Here is a 21,475-nt window from a genome sequence, read left to right on the forward strand (position 1 = left end):
CAGAGAGAGATAGTGAAAGAAACAGAGAGAGATAGTGAAAGAAACAGAGAGAGATAGTGAAAGAAACAGAGAGAGATAGTGAAAGAAACAGAGAGAGATAGTGAAAGAAACAGAGAGAGATAGTGAAAGAAACAGAGAGAGATAGTGAAAGAAACAGAGAGAGATAGTGAAAGAAACAGAGAGAGATAGTGAAAGAAACAGAGAGAGATAGTGAAAGAAACAGAGAGAGATAGTGAAAGAAACAGAGAGAGATAGTGAAAGAAACAGAGAGAGATAGTGAAAGAAACAGAGAGAGATAGTGAAAGAAACAGAGAGAGATAGTGAAAGAAACAGAGAGAGATAGTGAAAGAAACAGAGAGAGATAGTGAAAGAAACAGAGAGAGATAGTGAAAGAAACAGAGAGAGATAGTGAAAGAAACAGAGATAGTGAAAGAAACAGAGAGAGATAGTGAAAGAAACAGAGAGAGATAGTGAAAGAAACAGAGAGAGATAGTGAAAGAAACAGAGAGAGATAGTGAAAGAAACAGAGAGAGATAGTGAAAGAAACAGAGAGAGATAGTGAAAGAAACAGAGATAGTGAAAGAAACAGAGAGAGATAGTGAAAGAACAGAGAGAGATAGTGAAAGAACAGAGAGAGATAGTGAAAGAACAAGTGAGACAAGAGAGTAAGAAAGAAAAAAGAAAGAAAATCTGGTTCTGTTACCAATTCTGCTGTATTATTTTGTCACTGGCTGACAAAGAGAAGAATGGATCTGAATGTATTGAAATCCCAGCCTGACAATAAACACCCCATAGCCCAAAAAAGTTCACAAACATGTCACACGGCATTTCAGGGAACCTTCTTAGAACTAAAACAGATAAATATCGGATTCATCTGCAATTATCAATGGTCTATTTTGGTTTAAGGATGTTTGGGTGGGGGAGACAGTTACACAGTAGTATTCAGTGTCTTCAGCAAGCATTACAAAACATCATTGCAGAGGTCTGTCTGAAGGGCGGGCTTATCCAGACAAGACCGGAGGTCTGTCTGAAGGGCGGGCTTATCCAGACAAGACCGGAGGTCTGTCTGAAGGGCGGGCTTATCCAGACAAGACCGGAGGTCTGTCTGAAGGGCGGGCTTATCCAGACAAGACCGGAGGTCTGTCTGAAGGGCGGGCTTATCCAGACAAGACCGGAGGTCTGTCTGAAGGGCGGGCTTATCCAGACAAGACCGGAGGTCTGTCTGAAGGGCGGGCTTATCCAGACAAGACCGGAGGTCTGTCTGAAGGGCGGGCTTATCCAGACAAGACCGGAGGTCTGTCTGAAGGGCGGGCTTATCCAGACAAGACCGGAGGTCTGTCTGAAGGGCGGGCTTATCCAGACAAGACCGGAGGTCTGTCTGAAGGGCGGGCTTATCCAGACAAGACCGGAGGTCTGTCTGAAGGGCGGGCTTATCCAGACAAGACCGGAGGTCTGTCTGAAGGGCGGGCTTATCCAGACAAGACTGGAGGTCTGTCTGAAGGGCGGGCTTATCCAGACAAGACTGGAGGTCTGTCTGAAGGGCGGGCTTATCCAGACAAGACCGGAGGTCTGCGACTCAAATTATAATTTTTACATGTTTTATTTATCTAGGCAAGTCAGTTAAGAACTAATTCTTATTTACAATGACAGCCTAGGAACAGTGAGAACGACAGATTTTTACCTTGTCAGCTAGGGGATTCGATCCTTTCGGTTACTGGCCCAATGCTCTAACCACTAGGCTCCCTGCTTCCCCATAAAATTTTGATTAAAAAGCCTAAATCGGTCTTCATCTTGCTATCAACAGCCTACTAACTAAAACATATGACTGATCTCACTTTGTTTACAAATGCTATGTATGCTATCCCGGCCAAATGAAGTCACAGAGAGCCAGACTACTCCATACTGCAGTGTATGGTGTTAATCCCGTCCACTATCCAACCCTGTCCCCTACACTCTGGCGGGTTCGTCCACCATTCAACCCTGTCCCCTACACTCTGGCGGGTTCGTCCACCATTCAACCCTGTCCCCTACACTCTGGCGGGTTCGTCCACCATTCAACCCTGTCCCCTACACTGTGGCGGGTTCGTCCACCATTCAACCCTGTCCCCTACACTGTGGCGGGTTCGTCCACCATTCAACCCTGTCCCCTACACTGTGGCGGGTTCGTCCATTATTCAACCCTGTCCCCTACACTCTGGCGGGTTCGTCCATTATTCAACCCTGTCCCCTACACTCTGGCGGGTTCGTCCATTATTCAACCCTGTCCCCTACACTGTGGCGGGTTCGTCCATTATTCAACCCTGTCCCCTACACTGTGGCGGGTTCGTCCATTATTCAACCCTGTCCCCTACACGCTGGCGGGTTCGTCCATTATTCAACTCTGTCCCCTACACTCTGGCGGGTTCGTCCACCATTCAACCCCGTTCCCTACACTCTGGCGGGTTCGTCCACCATTCAACCCTGTCCCCTACACTCTGGCGGATTCGTCCACCATTCAACCCAGTTCCCTACACTGTGGCGGGTTCGTCCAGCCGTCAAGGTGAAAAAGACTTAAGCGCCAATGGCTTAACAAAGGAGGCCTACTATGATCAAACTGTGTTTGTGTGTATATATATATAAAAGCAGGAGACACTCCTCAGGGCTCAGTTTCAGGGAGGCTCATGACACAGTGTGAATAAAGGCAGTTTACTGCCTCTAACGGGGGGGCCCATGAAAGAGAGCAACTGGGACGTTGTGCACATAACTTACGGTTCCTTAACCATTTCTTACCAATGGCCTTACACCGCGCTCTCACCATATTGGCCAAACCTTATTAATCCAATATACTGACATTTCTGAAGTTGTCTCAGATAAATGTCTGCATTGGTAACTGCCGTCATTTACATGAGATATTAACAGGAGTGTGTGTTTTATCAAATTGATTGTTACAGCTTAATACCGGCATCTGGCATCAATAGTTTACATAGAATAGATAGACACAAGTAGATTAAATGTTTGAAGGAATAGTCGTGATTGTTGCATATTGAAGTGTCAAACGTCAGCTTTGGGCAGATGAAAAAAAGACCTAGTAAAACGGAACACATGAGAATGTACTGGAGCCAAGTGGCAGGCCCCAAAACTATCTGAGATTATTATAGTCTAGCCGCTACTGGCATCATGTCAAGAAATCCTGGAATGGATGAAAAAAAGAAAGAAAAGTATGCTCTTCAATTATGTAACCACAATCAACTGCCGATGCATTGTTTTAAAGCCCAGTGTTTTAAGACCAAGGGTATGTCATCTACTGCCAATATAAGCATTGAGCCAAGGCAGCAGCAACACCAGCCATATATTTTGCCATATTTATTTTTGCCTAAATAATGGCCAAGCAATCTCTGAAAAACGAGATATACATAAAGACACTTTCACTCTGTTTTGTCATGCTGCATGATAAACTGGTTGTGATTATCAATTTCCAACGAGTGCAGGTGGGTAGTGATTAAAGCATATGGTTTGAAACTCTGCTTGTTATTGTTTTAATAATCTGAAGGGAACCATTGTGTGTGTGTCTCTCACTCGTTCTCTCTCGTGGGCATGGTGCATGAAGCTGAGGGCATAATTTCATTAATTCAAGTGAAATTCAACAAAATGTGAGGTTAAACAAACCCATTTGCTAAACAACTTAAACACTGTACAAGTGCTCATACAAATTCCCTTTTTTTTTTGTTTTTTTTGCAACGTTAACAAGTTACACATGCAGGCGGCAATTGGATGATACGAATGTACATTTGCCTCCAGGTAGCATAGCATGGCAGCAAAGGCATCACATCAAATGTCAAATCATCAGCGGAGGCCAAGGCTAAAAGTTATTCTTTGTCATTTTTTCTATACGGTTTGTGGGGAAGTTGCATTTTGAAATCTCCGCTTCCGCTGTGGTAGACAAACGGTGTTGTGAGTCCCGGCAGAAACAGGGCCTTACATGTGACATAAGAGGCCATACATGAAACACGGACCTGCTTTAGAGGAAAATATTCATTTGTTTGAATGCTGTGAGGGCCTCTCTTTGTCCACATGTCTGAGCCACTAGCCAGCTGGTTTACTAACAGAAATCGATGTGCCTTTACATAATAGGCCTAATTAAATGAAACCTATGTTGCAGCCAAAACATCTACTGCTTCTACTGTCCATCTTTGACCGACTGGTATACAGTATGGACCGCCACTAGTATGAATACACAGACGGACGGATACGGGACAGATACCGCCAACGACTGGGCAAAACCAGAGAGAATAGGACTAATTCAACTAATTAAAGAAAGACAAAAAAGTAATTCATTAATTTACATCTAATTAGTTTGAACATTAAAGCAAAAGCACCAGATCTAACTCAAAACAACATTAAGGGAGGATCTGCATACAAGGCAATAAACTTCATGTACCACTACTTCTTAGAGTGGTCCCGTATAAAAAGCTACGTTTAAAAGATTCTGCACAGCGGAAATGGAGGCTCGTACGTCACAGATATTCTCATCTCGGGGTCAAATAAACTTTTGAAAGTCCCATATTTCATGTTTGTGGTCCACTCACAAATCAGTGTTTACTATTAGCAATCCACTGTCAACATCACAACAGCCTTCATCAGCGCTTGCAGAGTACACAGTTAAAAGCATTAGATAACAGAGTATCAACAAACCCTGGAGCAGACCCTTATTCTCATCATCGTTTCATGTCGTCTGCAGTGTCGCTGACCCAACACAGGGAATCTGAGACACTAAAAGAATCGACTGTTTGGAATCTTTCGTAACACCTCGGCACAAACAGACCAACGCTTTGTCTGCCTTGCCTTGACCCACTGCACTCAGAAAAGGCATCAAACAATTCCTTTTGAGGGAGAAGGGACGGCTTTGATTTAAATTGCTAACGATGCGCTCCCCCAAACTCCGCCCTCCCCCCAAAAAAGAAAATGAGGTTACTAAAAGCTTTTTTTAGCAAGCCGACTAATCATGTAACAGTTGATTAGTATTTATCTAGTCCAACAGATGTGTCCAGATTGTGCACTGGGCCAGCTTACCCTTATTCACGGTCTGAAAAAAACAAGGTTCCTGATTGGAGCAAAGTTTTGGACCTATGTCTGATTTTGTGGAGATTCCAATGGGAGAAAAAAAAGAACAAAGCCCAACAGCCAATAGGAACTCTTACAGGGTATATACTGTGTAGATATATATATATATATATATATATATACACACAAAAGTATGTGGACACCCCTTCAAATGAGTGGTTTTCGGCTATTTCAGCCACACCCGTTGCTGACAGGTGTATAACATTGAGCACACCGCCATGCAATCTCCGTAGACAAACATTGGCAAATGAATGGCCTTACTGAAGAGCTCAGTGACTTTCAATGTGTCACCGTCATAGGATGCCATTTTTCCAACAACATTTTGTCAAATTTCTGCCCCGATCAACTGTAAGTGCAGTTACTGTGAAGTGGAAACGTCTAGGAGCAACAACGGCTCAGACGCGAAGTGGTAGACCACACAAGCTCAAAGAACGGGACCACTGATTGCCGAACTGTGGAGTGTAAATATAGTCTGTCCTCGGTTATAACACTCACTACCGAGTTCCAAACTGCCTCAGGAAGCAACGTCAGCGCAAGACTTCGTCGCGAACTACATGAAATGGATTTCCATGGCAGATGCCAAATGTGGGCTGGAGTGGTGTAAACCTTTCCGCCATAGGATGCTGCAGCAGTGAAAACGCGTTCTCTGGAGTGATGAATCACGCTTCACCAACTGGCTGTCCAACGGACTAATCTGGGTTTGGCAGAGGTCAGGAGAATGCTACCTGCCTGAAGCCATAGTGCCAACTGTAAAGTTTGGTGGGAGGAGGAATAATAGTCTCAGTCTGTTTTTCATAGTTTGGGCTACGCTCCTTAGTTCCAGTGCAGGAAAATCTTAACACTATAGCATATGGCAATTCTGTGCTTCTAACTTTGTGGCAACAGTTTGGGGAAGGCCCTTTCCTGTTTCAGCATGACAACGCCCCCGTGCACAAAGCAAGGTCCATACAGAAATGGTTTGTCAAGATCGCTGTGGAAGAACTTTACTGGCCTTCAGAGCCCTGATCTCAACCCCATCGAACACATTTGGGAAGGATTGGAACGCCGACTGTGAGCCAGGCCTAATCACCCAACACCAGTGCGGACCTCACTAATGCTCTTGTGGCTGAATGGACGCAAGTCCCCTCAGCAATGTTTCAACATCTAGTGGAAAGCCTTCCCAGAAGAGTGGAGGCTGTTATAGCAGCAAAGGGGGGACCAACTCCATATTAATGCCCATGATTTTGGAATCAGCTCTTTGACGAGCAGGCGTCTACATCATTTTGGTCATGTAGTGTATATTTCCAGGCAGTCAAATATAGCAAAGCATATGTTTTATTGTGTACTCATAAAATTCTATTCATAGCTGGGAGATATCACTGGAAGCAAACACCAGAAGTAATGACATCTATTTGCCCACGTCAGGCCCTTTCAATCAAATCCAAAGTAAAGAAATCATCTAAGGTAATTCCACCGTGGCTTACTACTGGGTGTTTGCAGAACGTGTTGCAGAGCTCAGGTAATCATACATATTTCACAATTTAATAAAGCATTTACAACTTTAAAAAATATACCCTGCCATGGTTCATTCATTTCTAAATTGCCTAATCATATAGGTTATGTCCCAGTAGGTGATGGTTTTGAATGGACTCTTATCGTTTGTATGTAGGATCTGAACATTTCTCAGAACAAATGTAAAATCCCTCGCTTCTCGTTGTTTCCTCCAAGAAGAAATTGCAAATGGAGCTAGTGGACACTAATGAATGTGGCTATTTTGTTTTGTTTTGTTTTGATAACTGCTAATTCAGTATAAGCTTACATAACTTTTTTCATAGTCACCGTATGTTTGGCATCAGCATTTAAACAGACTCCACTTTGAACAACCTGACTACAAATAGACAACATTTGTATTTGATTGTCCACTGAATGTATAAATTCAATCAGAGTTGGATACACTATGAATCTATGAATAGCAAAGACCTGATCAATGCATTGAGGTTGCTTCTCAGGGCATAACTAACAAGCTGTAAAGATCTCTCTCTCTATGTATGTATGTATCTACAGATCAGTCAGTTTGACAGACGGTCGCCCCTTACCTCTGTGTAGTCGAAGTCCGAGAGAGGTGCTATACTTTTGATGTAGTCAATTCTGGACTCGTTCGCTGGGTTACCTATTGGAACTGGGGGTATTAACGTGCTCATCGCCGAAACTACCGTCTACAAAGCAGATAAAAACAAAAACACAGACATCAAGCCGGATACATGGGGAAAAGCCAGTCTATCAGTCAAATGGGATTGCAGGAAACAAATCTCAGAGGGTGTGACCATGTACATTATATCATACAAATCTCAGCGCATCACCTTTTTATTTGAGTAGGCTACATACAGCCTACAACTTACCACAATGGCATCCTTCACATTTTTCCGGATGTCCAGGACCTTCTGTTTTTTTTCTCTGGATGGAGAAACAACATATAGAATTAGGACTGTTAGGCATTAATGAATAGTGGAAAAGTGATCACTGGATTCATGAAAGGAACCTTTATGCTGTCCTGTAGAAAGAAGAGGATGTCTCACAGACCACTAATGCAAACCATCAGAGGCCATAATAGGTTGTTTGGTCATACTTACCATTTGTAAATTAACAGTAATTATGTAATGTGCTAAAATATTATTTGAAAGTTTACTTTTTACTACTATTACAATAGCCTCCCACTTGGGCACAGACAATATTTCAACGTCTATTCCACGTTGGTTCAACGTCATTTTGAAACAAGTTGATTCAGTGGACTGTTAGCACTAGACCAATATTCAGAGAGATTTGTCCCATTCAGCAACAAAAGTGGATGGACATTAAGCATCGACTGTATGCATCTTGGTCCATTTGCTGAAATAACATCAAAGATGTTATTAAATATATAAATAGGGGAGAGATTTTGAAAAAACGTATTAATTAGACCTCTACAGAATACTATACTACAATGTAACCAAATCAAACGATAATGTAACCAAGTCTTGATGGGATATTATAGGCCATTGAAAGGCTTACAGATACATTGTTTCAGCATCGTTGTAAAATACCACTGCACACGTTACTTTTGTATAACCGTTTTTTCAGCCAATGAATTCAGTTTTTAGATGTTTTTTTGTTGGCTTGCGCATTATAATGTAATAGCAACTAACATTTATCTGGCAGTGTTTTGGCACACAGAATATGACGTCTTTATCTCTGTGACAGCTATTAGAAATCAGTTGGACATAGCAGGCTGGTCGCCATGCTGTTGTTATAACCTTTGGGCCCGATGACTCCCGATGGACACTGCAGTGCTACAGCGCAAAGAAACGTCTATCCCAACACTCGGTCATTTTCTTCTCTCGCATGGAACAAATTGAAATGACCACAATAAAACATATTCTAATACACAACAGTATCCACATAGAATAGGAATACGTCAACATTTGGCACGTAAATGCGGTCAAATATATGAAATAACGTGTACTTACTCTGCGTTAAAGCCATTGACGTGTAGAATCCGCATCTGCTTGACAATCGTGCTTTTCCCAGACTCTCCAGCCCCTTCGACATAAAACACAGATCTAGCATAAGGACCTGGAGCTATCACTAAAATATAAAAAATATACTTGGGTGCCGCATATGCTGGTGTTTAAAATCCATGAGAATTAGGCTACAATCCATTTGAAGATTCAGTCAGCGCTCGCTTGCGAGACCTGTCAACGTATGTGGGCTGGGGTGCGAATCTCTGAAAACATACATGATACATATCATTTATCAAATCCACCTTCTGGACCTTACCCAATAAAAGCAGTCGATGTGTGGCTTTATATGCTTGTCTTTCCTTTTGTAATTGTTTCTCGATTTTTTTATTCGCTTCTCTTTGTGCCTTTTCATCGATGCGTTGATCTTCAGTCTTGCTGTTGCCCAAACAACCCATCTTCCGCTGACCTCTTCTCGTAAACAGAAAGTATAAAATAACAGCTAATGTAAATCCTTCTTTCAATATAAAATGAGAACAAATGGGGCGATAAATCCGTGCGCCACTTCTCCGTCGCTCAGAGAAAAACCTTCCCGTTACAATTTCGTTTTAACCCCTTGTCAAACCCAATCCAGTAGATTCAGTCGATTCTAATAAATATGTGCATCATAAATAGAATAAAAATATACATTAATTTCATAAATATGCAAAGAGTGGAGCGGGGCTGAATCTGGAAGCCAGCCAACTGCTCCTCTCTCTCGCTCCTGCTTCCCACTCTCTATTTTTCCTTTCTAAAATGCTGTTTGTGTTTCTGTCTTTTTAACTCAGCACTGCCTCTCTCTGTAGCACCAGGAAGTCACACAGAACCGAAAAAGAAACACCTCAAAGCGCGCGCCACCATACCAGTGTTTGAATATCCAGTTTAACAACAAAAACAAAAAAAATCATCGACGATCTTATCTTGATTTTCACCGGTAGAACAAACAAAAAGTACAGGCTACGTTAATCTAGTAAATGTGCGTCAAAAGCTTTCTCTTCAAAAGGATGGGGGCCCCAGAGAAAGTTAAGACTACCCGTTGATATGATTTCTAGATGTGCCTTCCTCTTTCTGTTATAGAGGGGCATTGGCTTCACTTTAGTTCTTTAATGGGCGGGTCTATATATTATGTTAATTATATAATGTATTTACATATAGCCTACATATTTACACTATTAAAAACATTGTCTACAGTAACACGAGAATAATTCAAAGCCTTGTTGAATGTATTGAAAGCTCTCTAATGGCCCATCTGATAGCCTAATGAATGTTCAGCATTTTTTTTTTGTTAAGGTAATTGATAAGTTAAATATAGTTTCCAAAAACGTGTTTATATTAGTCTTATTATTGAATAGGCTACCTAGAATAGAAGATGCACCGGACAGACACTTGATGGCGTTTTCCACAAATAGTTTCCCTTATACACGTCACGCGCGTAAATCATTTCACTGGTGCCCGCAAACACCGGTAAATGGAGCTAAACTAGAGCGCGCGACCAGACAGGTCTGCACACTATACAGAATCCCTACCCTATTGCAGTCGTAATTTCAAATGGTTAAATTAACTCAAGTGGAAAACTGATTGGATTTGGAAAAAGTCAACAACATAAGGTTATTTCGTCTTTTTTTTTTACCCAACTTTTAACCTAAATCCAATGGCATGGCGCATTTTTGTTTGTTTTTGATTTCACTTTAAATTCAAGTTAGTTGACAACTCAACCAAATGTCAATCACAACTATACCTTGACATTTATGCCAAGCGGGAAGGGTTATGGAAAGGGTATAGGTAGGGGATAAGGTTAGCGATTAGGGTAGGGACGTCCCAAGGATCCTTGATATCACTAAGCCGCACACCACACAAACCATATTGAAATTACGAGACCAAATGATAACACAGTTACAAAATCTGAACAAATAAGAAGATTAAAAAAAAGTATAGTTGGCTGCTACTCAAAGTTCTCTGAAGTATTAACTTGGCATAGGCCTCCTATATCCTACTACTGTATATGATCTTCAATCTGTAGCAAAACAAAATGTCAAACTATAATAAATAGTAAAGAATGTAAAGGTTGACTATAACAGAAAAGCACCTCAACCTTTGAGGGAAAAAAAGACATAATGCAAATATATCCAAACAAGTTGGAGTTTGCATATCAGTGTCTATGTCCTAGCAGATATCCATGTAGTGAGTGAGAGCCCAAGAAAACCTCCCAATATGATAGGATGGAGGAGCTTTCTGGGTCATTTTAAGGGTAGGTTGGATGAACAGACAAATGTTCTGACAACCAATAAAAGCCATCCTCAAAGGAAAGCAATTGTTGGGGAAATGAATCACTAATGAAGTCCTTTCAAACCCCAATAAAATGTAGTGAACTAATTGAAAGACAACGGGTACACAGATTAAAGTAGTACTTTGTGATCTGAAGTAAGTGGGGTAGATGTGTTTGACCGTTTCAGTGGCAAACTAGACTCAGAAGGACTCGAATGAATTACATTGATTGAACGATTGATTGATTTCCAAAACGTCAAAAACAGAATTCACACCTCATATCAAAACATGGATTAAACCAAAAGTAGTGTGAGGAAAACGGTCAACCGTGAGACCAGATGGTTATCTGTAGTGACGTGTCACTGGTGAGAACATTACAGCCTCCAGAACAATTGAAAGATTTTCCAGTACCAAAAAAAAATTATAATATGAAAACAAGATGCAAATGTGATCTTATAGGGTGAGTTGACCAGTGTCCGGCTCCTCTGGATGCAAATGTAGTCCGCTGAGCTTCCGAACTGTTAATGTGCGTTGGTTGAGTGCACTGTTGAGAGATGTATTCAGAAGTGAGTCATGTCTCCCTACAGTGGCCATGGGGAGTAAAGACAATCTTAGCTGTCTCTCATTTTGTTTTTTTGTCACCTTTTTCAATACAACTATGTGAGCTACGGTGCCCAAGTTCTTTTCCTGTTTGATACAAGGTAAGTAACAAAACACATCTATTTAATGCTAGTGTCAATGTAAATCAGCACATTGCATGTTGTTTTACATGGGCCTTTGTCTCCCTCTTGTGGTTTTCATGAATACTACACTTCAATGTGTGTGCATGCATGATGACAATGTGCATTTACAAGGGAATGGTCAAGAAAAACAGGGGTCCTTTACTAGATAGCCATGACTGTATGACTTCCCCCCCCCTCCTCCTCCTTGTTCACTGGATAAAAATGTATTGGGTATGAGGTTGATATATGTTCAGGTCATAGCCTACCTTAGACTAGAAAACAGGTTTCCAGTCTATCTTTAGTCAGGTGCATTCATTGTTTCCAGTGAGTACACAGAGATGGTTAGAGATTAAGAAGATGTCTGGAATGCTAACCAGTTCTAAAAGTTATCCATATGAGATTCCCAACAGACCCAGTACAGGGTCATATTCTTTGGGCACCAAATGGAAGAAAACATCTTGAAACTTGGACTTAACCAACATTTTCGTTACTTATTGGACTTCTTTTCCCAAAACACTTCGCTACGGTGTGCCCTACTGAACCCGACCCAGGAGATCTGCAGGTTACTATTGATCAGGTAGTTGAGAGTGCATCTACGAGAAGAGCAGTCTGTCAGTAGGCTAAAAACAGTGCAGTCTGTCAGTAGGCTAAAAACAGTGCAGTCTGTCAGTAGGCTAGTGGCCAAAATGAGTGAGTTTGGGATATTACTGTCCTTTGTCACACATTCCTGGTGTGTGATCTTTCGTTTTGTTTTTTTGTTCGAGATGAACTTTCAAATCCCACTGGACAGCCCCGGGCTAGTATCCGCAGGACGGTGGGGCCCAATTTAGAAAGCGAGAGTAAAAATATGGCCAGAAAACAGGACGCACATTTTCTCCCCAGATAATGGTAGGTGTAAGAGAGGTCTGATGAGGTCATCACCACCACTGTCTGGCAAGAGTTGGACACAGGACTGAGCAAGTGAAACCATTCCCAGGAATGACATATCTTTACAAACGGCACACCATAATTAAGTCACCTTGACTTGAACCCTTTGTAGAAAGAGCTACATGTCGTGGTAATTACGTAACGGATGTCATAAATATATCTGGATGCTGGACTGGTATCAGCTTTTAAACAGTTGGAAATAAGCCACGGTTTAACGATAACCAATTTGCTGACCTTGTGACATTTTATCTGATGAGTCAGTTGACAACCCCCCCACCCCCCCAAAATGAAATCTGTTACATCACTATTATAAAAGCAATATGTCACCCTCGTAACTTAGGTCTCCAGTTAAGTGTAACCAGCAGACGTTTGGCTACTGACTTTGGCACTCTATATAGTGAATCATATTCTCCGGTTGAGGAAACTCCCAGGTCAGATCTACTGGTCTAGTGAGTGAGGGAGAAAACGGATTAGGGACATTGCCGTCAAGGAACATTAAAGGATGTTAGAAGAGATCAGTAGTTAGGTTTTTGTCCCAATAACCTGACCAGTGTCTGCTGACCAAAATGTAAATAGAATGATAGTCCTATTTTTCCTATTACCAAACAGAGAAATGCCATCAAGGCTTGAACGATGCACAAAAAAATTGAACAAAATTTTCCCGGATTGACTGACTTTCAAGTCTTAAAATAATGATGGACTGTTCCATTTCTCTTTGCTTACTTGAGCTGTTTTTGCCATAATATGGACTTGGTCTTTTAACAAATAGAGCTATCTTCTGTATAACAACCCTACCTTATCACAACACAACTTATTGGCTCAAACACATTAAGAAGGAAATTCCACAAATTAACTTAACAAGGCACACCTGTTAATTGAAATGCATTCCAGGTGACTACCTCACGAAGCTGGTTGAGAGAATGCCAAGAGTGTGCAAAGCTATCATCAAGTCAAGGGGTGGCTACTTTTAAGAATGTCAAACACTTTTTTGGTTAATACATGATTCCATATGTGTTACTTTATAGTTTTGATGTCTTCACTATTATTCTACAAATGTAGAAAATAGTACAAATAAAGAAAAACCCTTGAATGAGTAGGTGTGTCCAAACTTTTGACTGGTACTTTAGATAAAACCTTTTGGGGACATGTTTGGTCTTTTCACACGGCATGTTCGTACCTCAGAATGATCCTTAATGAATATGACACTTAGGTGAAAATGGGAGGAACAGAACTGATTGGCTACCCTAACCCTGAAGATATGTTTTTAAGAGCTCTCTATTGTCGATTTCTTACTCTCTTAGAAGGTTAAATGCAACGTACATGACTTTAGTGTTACATTTTCAAAAGATGGCCGCTATATCCATTCAGGTGAATCACAGCTACCTGAGGGCGTAGGATATTTTCCCACTGACCTCAGAACATTTGCATATTTGGATAGAACCCGAACCTGCTTGAGAGCATCTCTGTTCCATTTCTTGAAATTCCGTAACCCAGATTCTATCTGAATATGGGCTAAAAATAGCCTCCTGGAGAGTGTCTCCCTCGCTCTGTGCCCCTCGCTGCTGCTCTGATATGGAATGATAACAGAGCCAACCTGCCACTTAGCATGCAGAAACCACACAAACTAACATACACACAGAGACATGTAACACTGTACACATATGTGCACACTTCCCTTTACAAACTCACAAACTTGCTCCACCACACTCACAGGTATACACACACACACCACTTGAACTCAAACTTCCATCTTCATAACTAAGGGATATGTGCTGTATGAATAATCAATGAACATATGGTGCTCTAAGATAAAGCCTTCCCCTCTATCTCTTATCATTGGCCATCCCAGAAATTAAACATCCCAATACCTGAAAACGTGGCTGCCACAATCAGGCCATGAGATGGAGAAGGGTTTATGGGACGGACCGGCTGCAAAAATAGCACAGACTTTGGACTATTCCCACTTGCTTCTATATATGGCAACTTGACACAAGGATGGACCTCACTCTCAATAAACAGGATATCAGAAGATGGGATGAGACGTGCATACAGTAGAAGAATTAGGAGTTGTTGGTCAATGAGAGAATAGAACTAATCCTAATCATCTCAGCCCTTATTTGGTTATAGACAGCAGTAGCAAAATATAGTATTCATATTTGTAGAATTGTGATACTACCTGCCAGGGCAAGTGTATGCTGTGATCTGGACACGCCTCTCTCCCTCTCTGTGTGGTGTGTGTGTGTGTGTGTGTGTGTCCAAAATTCTGTCCGTTTTCCCCAGAGGCTGCTTTGGAGGCCTTGGTCCCCCATGTGGGGGTTGAACATTGGTTCAGATGCACATAGGGTAGCCCAGAGATTGGATAGCAGCAAACTAACTACCAACAGGTCACGTACCATTTTCACACTTTTATGCCAACACAAACCATACTGTGATGTTTTCTTTTCACATTGTCCAGTTCCAGCAACTATGGCAAATACATAACCAGGCCTGCACAGTCCAGCTTGGTTTGGCTCAGCTTGGCTCAGTAGTGTGGAAAGGGTTATGTAGCAGATGAGTGTTGGGCATCATATGCCTGCCTGTGCTCCCAATGATGATTAGCTTCCATCAAGAATGCTGAAATACTTCAGGATGATTGAAGGTTACGCAAGAAGATGCTGATTGTCTTTTATGTAAATTGCCATTGGTAGGTCTAAAACTTCGATTGCCTTTTAATAAAACTAAACTACCGTGGCAAACTGACTGACATTCTAAATAGGATGTCTCAGTGCGACTGTGAATAACGCACTCATTTTTGATTAGAATCAGTGCTGATGCTGTTCTGAATCTGACATGGTCAAAACATTACCTGACTGTTAGCTCCGATCACCTCCGACCTACCTAAACGTTAGATTCCTTAGACTAACACACACCCTGATACCTCTGGTTGCTAGGCGCCAGTCATATAACCCTAAGTGAAGTTGTCACCTTCCTTCGACTTCCCTTCCAAATAAAAAGCAGAGGAATGGTGTCAAATCTAGTGTACTTGTCATTTCAGCAGTAAACTGCTACAGCTTACACTGTATAATAACATGAACTATCATGTGATAGTTGTGAGTGTTATGGACAGCAAGTATGTTCTGATCTTTACTGCCTGCTGTCAATAAAAAGATCATTCTGTCATTGGACAAACAAATGACTTTTTGACTCAAAAACAGCAAATAGAGATTGCTACCCTCATTTGAAATCTAGACTCCATCTGAGGTTATAAGGGGAACTGACTGACTGATGTTCCAGGACACTTTCTGGTTACATTCACTGGGCCTACTACCACTGCTAGTTACCATTGCTAGTTAAGCAGTATTTGATGTGTGCCTCTTGGTCTTTAATAAACTAGATTTTTGGAATGCTGAGATACTACCACTGTGACAGTTACACATAATCTGGTCCCAGATCTGTTAGTGCAGTCTTGCCAACTCCTATATGATCATTGTCACATTGAGGCAAGACTTCACAAACAGATCTGGGACCAGGCTAGGTTACACAAGGGGCTGTCATAGTGACATTGTTAGAAAGCACTGATTCCATGCTTGATTTGGAATACATGCGACTGTATGAAAGTATCTGTGTCGATGCATGTGGTAGGCTACTGTAGTCTTGTGTTCAACTTTGGTTTTAAATTAAGTTTGAAATACTTTAAAAGTGGCACGCATGTTGTAATCTAGGGCTGGGCAATATATTTAATTAATTTGAATGTATATGTTTTAGCGCAATGTTCCAAATGCCTGTATCGCAAGAATCTAAGTTGTTATTTTTGCAATTCTACAAACAATTATCATATTTTTGGGAGTGGCGGCCCATCGCTGCTAAATGAATATAGGGGAAACCCTGAGCCTTATATTTAAAAATAATAATCATTTTACTAGGCTTAAGAACAAATTCTTATTTACAATGACAGCCTAGGAACAGTGGGTTTAACTGCCTTGTTCAGGGGCGGCAGGTAGCCTAGTGGTTCAAACATTGGGCCAGTAACCAAGAGGTTGCTAGATTGAATCCCAGAGCTGACAAGGTAAAAATCTGTCATTCTGCCCCTGAACAAGGCAGTTAACCCACTGTTCCTAGGCTGTCACAGTAAATAAGAATTTGTTCTTAACTGACTTGCGTAGTTAAACATTATATATATATATATATATATTTTTTTTTTAAGAAAGATTTTTACCTTGTCAGCTTGGGAATTCGATCCAGCAACTTTTCAGTTACTGGCCCAATGCTCTAACCACTAGGCTAAACCATATGCATGGTCAATATACCGTAAGTCTCTGCAACCTCTTCAGGGTATAATTATGATCTTTATGGGCTTTAGGGACTAAAAATATTATTTGAAGTTGCTGGGTGAAGTGTTTCTTTATGTTCTGTTGCCTCTTGTACAGCATTGGTGCACTGATAACGATGACCCCCTTTGCATTATGTAGGCTTGTTACATTTAACTCCAAGTACATCACTGGTAGGCTACATACTTTGAATATAACAGACTCATTAATTGGTAGAGGAGAACTAGTAACCATAAGCCTGGTGACCATCAAGACACCACGTGTTAGAAAGGGCCCGTGCATTAATTGCCCGAGACGTTTACCATATCTTGATTGCGCGCGAATTGTGCACAGGGTTGAGAGGTTATCGATATGCGGATACGATAGGCAGAAGCTACTCACACGTCTATTCTGTTCCATTTGATAGAGCTAATATAGTCAAATCATTCATCTCATTGGTTTGACTTTGTGGCACGTTGATTGCAGAAGGATAAGATAGCATACCTCATAAGCCTACCCTGCATACAGCCTTCCGTTCGCACCTGACTTAAGTCATGACACTCGAAATGAAATGTTAAATGCGGGAAAAGTTATTTCAGGGCTGAAATGTGATACACAAGAGCACTTGGCTGGTCAATTTATTGGCCCCAACCTTACCATCTCCCACCTACCAAGTAAAAGCAGACGATGAATCTGCTCGTATTCCCGATGTTGCTCCTTCAGAGTTAGATCGATATGTTTACTGACTTTCTTCGCCTGTTTTTTGACCTCCTCCGATAACTTTTTGTCCCTGTTTTTCTGTTTGCTGAGCGTTTTCTGCAGCAATTGCTGTCGCTGGCTGCGGTCTGCTCCCCCACCGCCCCCATTCTGTATGGGCATGCCGTCAGTCGTGTCCCCTCGACGGGCATCTACCGCAAATGGTTTGCCTTTACCAGGGCCCCTGCGGTGGCACAAACAACGACGGCAAGGTGACATGTCATTATATGCCTCTGTATCCTCGTGATCAAGGTCCTTAGAGCGTAACGGTATAGAGGTGTCCGCCGGCTGCTCGGTATCACCGGGTTCGTCAAGACTAGGACGCAGGCTATAGCACAGTCCCATTGTCGTGTTTGTTCCTTAGTAAAATGGAAACGAATAATTCAGATGAAAATAATAAAATTCCTCAAGAGATGATACCTGTCCTCCTGTACTCATTGTGGTATTTCCCCTGTCCTGTGATGTGTGTGGAATTCCAACTGGAGATGTTTTATAATCACGGTTCTGGACAATTTAGCATTTTGTCCCGTCTGTTAATGACAGTCAGCCCGTAATTGGATCCGCTGAGCTATAATAAGAACTAGAGACAGCCTCCAAGATGGCCGACCATTGTTTTCAAGTACTCTACTCATGGTCGCATACGGCGATTCGTGGGGGCTGACATCTTGCTAGTTCCGGTTTCGGGAGCCAATTAGTACATGCGCACTAGCACTGGAGCCAAGCCCAGTTAGAATTTAACGCCTGCAGGAGCAGGGACTGCATTACTGCGGGGTAGTGGATCCAGTGGTGTAGTGCTACATTTTAAAAAATGTAAATGATACCATCATTCCCTCAATCAAAGTTTGTACCTACAGATGTAGCCTATTGAACAACATGTCGTTATAGAACAGGGCTCTCCAACCTTGTTCCTGGAGAGCTACCCCACTCAGTACATGACGTCCATGGACATTATCAGATCCGTCCGTCGTGGCCGCTATTTCCCAAATTGGCCTATGTTTAATTCATCCGCTAACTTGCTTTGCTCATTGAAAACACGAGATCCATGAAATAACCATTTATTGCATTGCCTATATTGATTACATTATGGTGGCTTAATGGAAATATCCACAGTAAAATAATCTTAAAATAGTATTTATCTTGTTAAATTGTCAGATGTTCTGACAGGCAGAATATGACTGAAAACAACCTGTAATCTTGTGAGTGCACAATTTAAGAACAGAATTTATAACAATTTGAATTAGATATTTTAAACGCCATTTCTTCTTTGACAACGTTACTGCACAAGTTCTAGAGGGACACGCGATGTTGAGCCATTAGCACCATTTACTCCTCTTACCATCACACATTAGCCATGCAGCACAGCAACAACTTAAAAAAAATTGAGGACAAGCGAGTGTGGGGACTATGAGTACACATTTTTGTCCGAATATTTTTCTAAACATTTTGTAATCTGTTCAGGTCTTCTCTCTAGAATGCAGATGCTAGCTAGCTTTCTGGCTAGCTAATGTTACAACACAGACAGAAGTGGATAGCTAAATATCTAGACTAGATACAAGGCGTGAAAACAGCTAGCTGATTTGCTAACTATCTAATGTGCTGTATGGGTTAACTAACTTTCTAAATAGCTAGATTTAATAGTTTGTGAGGGGCATTAATAAGCCACTAAGAAGGGAGATGAGGACAATGAGTTGCAAATGTATTTACCTAGATAGCCACAGTTGAAAGCGGAAGTTTACATACACTTGAGCAAAATACATTTAAACTGTTTTTCAGAATTCCTGACATTTAATCCAAGTAAAAGATTCCCTGTTTTAGGTCAGTTGGGATCACCACTTTATTTTAAGAATGTGAAGTGTCAGAATAATAGTAGAGTGATCTATTTAGGCTTTTATTTATTTCATCACATTCCTAGTGGGTCAGAAGTTCACATACATTCAATTAGTATTTGGTAGCATTGCCTTTAAATTGTTTAACTTGTTTCAAACGTTTCAGGAAGCCTTCCATAAGCTTCCCACAATCATTTGGATGAATTTTGGCCCATCATCCTGACAGAGCTGGTGTAACAGAGTCAGGTTTGTAGGCCTCCTTGCTCGCACACGCTTTTTCAGTTCTGCCCACAAATCTTCTATAGGGTTGAGGTCAGGGCTTTGATGGCCCCTCCAATATCTTGACTTTGTGGTCCTTAAGCCATTTTGCCACAACTATGGATGTATGCTTGGGGTCATTGTCCATTTGGAAGACCCATTTGCGACCAAGCTTTAACTTCCTGACTGATGTCTTGAGATGTTACTTCAATATATCCACATCATTTTCCTACCTCATGATGCCATCTATTTTGTGAAGTGCACCAGTCCCTGCTGCAGCAAGGCACCCCCACAACATGATGCTGCCACCCTCATGCTTCACGGTTGGGATGGTGTTCTTCGGCTTGCAAGCCTCCCCCTTTTTCCTCCAAACAAAATGATGGTCATTAAGGCCAAACAGTTCCATTTTTGTTTCATCAGACCAGAGGACATTTCTCCAAAAAGTACGATCTTTATCCCTATGTACAGTTGCAAACCGTAGTCTGGCTTTTTTATGGAGGTTTTGGAGCAGTGACTTCTTCCTTGCTGAGTGGCCTTTCAGGTTAGGTTGATATAGGACTCGTTTTACTGTGGATATAGATACTTTTGTACCTGTTTCTTCCAGCACCAAAGTGCGTTCATCTCTAGGAGACAGAATGCGTCTCCTTCCTGAGCGGCATGATGGCTGCGTGGTCCCATGGTGTTTATACTTGCATACTATTGTTTGTACAGATGAACGTGGTACTTTCAGGCATTTGGAATATGCTCCCAAGGATGAACCAGACTTGTGGAGGTCTACATTTTTTTTTCTGAGGTCTTGGCTGATTTCTTTTAATTTTCCCATAATGTCAAGCAAAGAGGTACTGAGTTTGTAGGTAGGCCTTGAAATACATCCACAGGTACACCTCCAATTGACACATTATGTCAATTAGCCTATCAGAAGTTTCTAAAGCCATGACATAATTTTCTGTAATTTTCCAAGCTGTTTAAGGCACAGTCAATTTAGTGTATGTACATTTCTGACCCACTGGATTTGTGATACCGTGATTTATAAGTGAAATAATCTGTCTGTAAACAGTTGTTGGTAAAATTACGTGTGTCATTCACAAAGTAGATGTCCTAACCGACTTGCCAAAACTACACTTTGTTAACAAGACATTTGTGGAGTGGTTGAAAAACGAGTTTTAATGACTCCAACCTAAGTGTATTTAAACTTACGACTTCAACTGTAGCTACTGCTGGGGATTAGCTAATCATTGGTGTGTGCGCGTGTAGCTAGCTTTCATTAGCAAACATTTTTTTCTCTAGAAGCTAATGTTAGAGTTAGCTACTCTGGGTAACCTTAACTCCTAATAGGTAAACCATTTTCATTCCAAAACACTTATGTATCCACTGGGGGGGGGGGGGGGGGTATCTTTCAGGAAGATCAGATACATATCTAGATATGATACATGTTTATAAGAGGAAAAAACAATTCAATTTGGTTATATATCCTTCATCCTTAGACTGCGTTGGAGAGAACCTGTCAGGCTCAGAGGTTTGTACGTCCATGCAGAAGACAGTCATTATTTAATGCAGAATAGTACATTCTGATTTAAGGGAATATTCATTTTCTGTTTTGATTTTATCTGTATACATCGAACATAGAAATGTGAGATAATGTCTTGATGCTTTTTATAGTGGAGATCAAGTTTATAAATTGCCTGGCTGGGCTAATGATACAGTGGATTGCGCAGTCAGATTGAACAGAGTAAATAGGCATTTTAACGTCACAGATTATCTGTTGGTAATTTATGGAATAGACACCAGCTGGAATGCGGTTTTAACCAATCAGTATTCAGGAT

The 21,475-nt window shown here is 41.4% G+C and overlaps 1 protein-coding gene across 6 annotated transcripts in view; it reads right to left on the reverse strand.

The window, feature by feature from the left end:
- Positions 1–18,190, reverse strand: part of LOC109909794 (guanine nucleotide-binding protein G(olf) subunit alpha-like) — a 60,240-nt gene extending 42,050 nt beyond the window's left edge. For 2 of the 6 annotated variants that reach the window (XM_031796786.1, XM_020508821.2), the window contains exons 1-4: positions 8,893–9,669; positions 8,583–8,655; positions 7,479–7,533; positions 7,176–7,295 (exon numbers count right to left, since the gene is read on the reverse strand). In XM_031796786.1, the coding sequence (XP_031652646.1) occupies positions 7,176–7,295; positions 7,479–7,533; positions 8,583–8,655; positions 8,893–9,031 (387 nt within the window). In that variant the 5' untranslated portion in view covers positions 9,032–9,669. Of the gene's footprint in view, positions 1–7,175; positions 7,296–7,478; positions 7,534–8,582; positions 8,656–8,892; positions 9,708–17,483 lie in introns of those variants that run through there. The other 4 variants (XM_031796785.1, XM_020508819.2, XM_020508820.2 and 1 more) reach the window with 3 other exon arrangements.
- Between the last annotated feature and the right edge of the window lie 3,285 nt (positions 18,191–21,475).

Source organism: Oncorhynchus kisutch, linkage group LG18 (genome assembly GCF_002021735.2).
Source record: "Oncorhynchus kisutch isolate 150728-3 linkage group LG18, Okis_V2, whole genome shotgun sequence".
Lineage (NCBI taxonomy): Eukaryota > Metazoa > Chordata > Actinopteri > Salmoniformes > Salmonidae > Oncorhynchus > Oncorhynchus kisutch.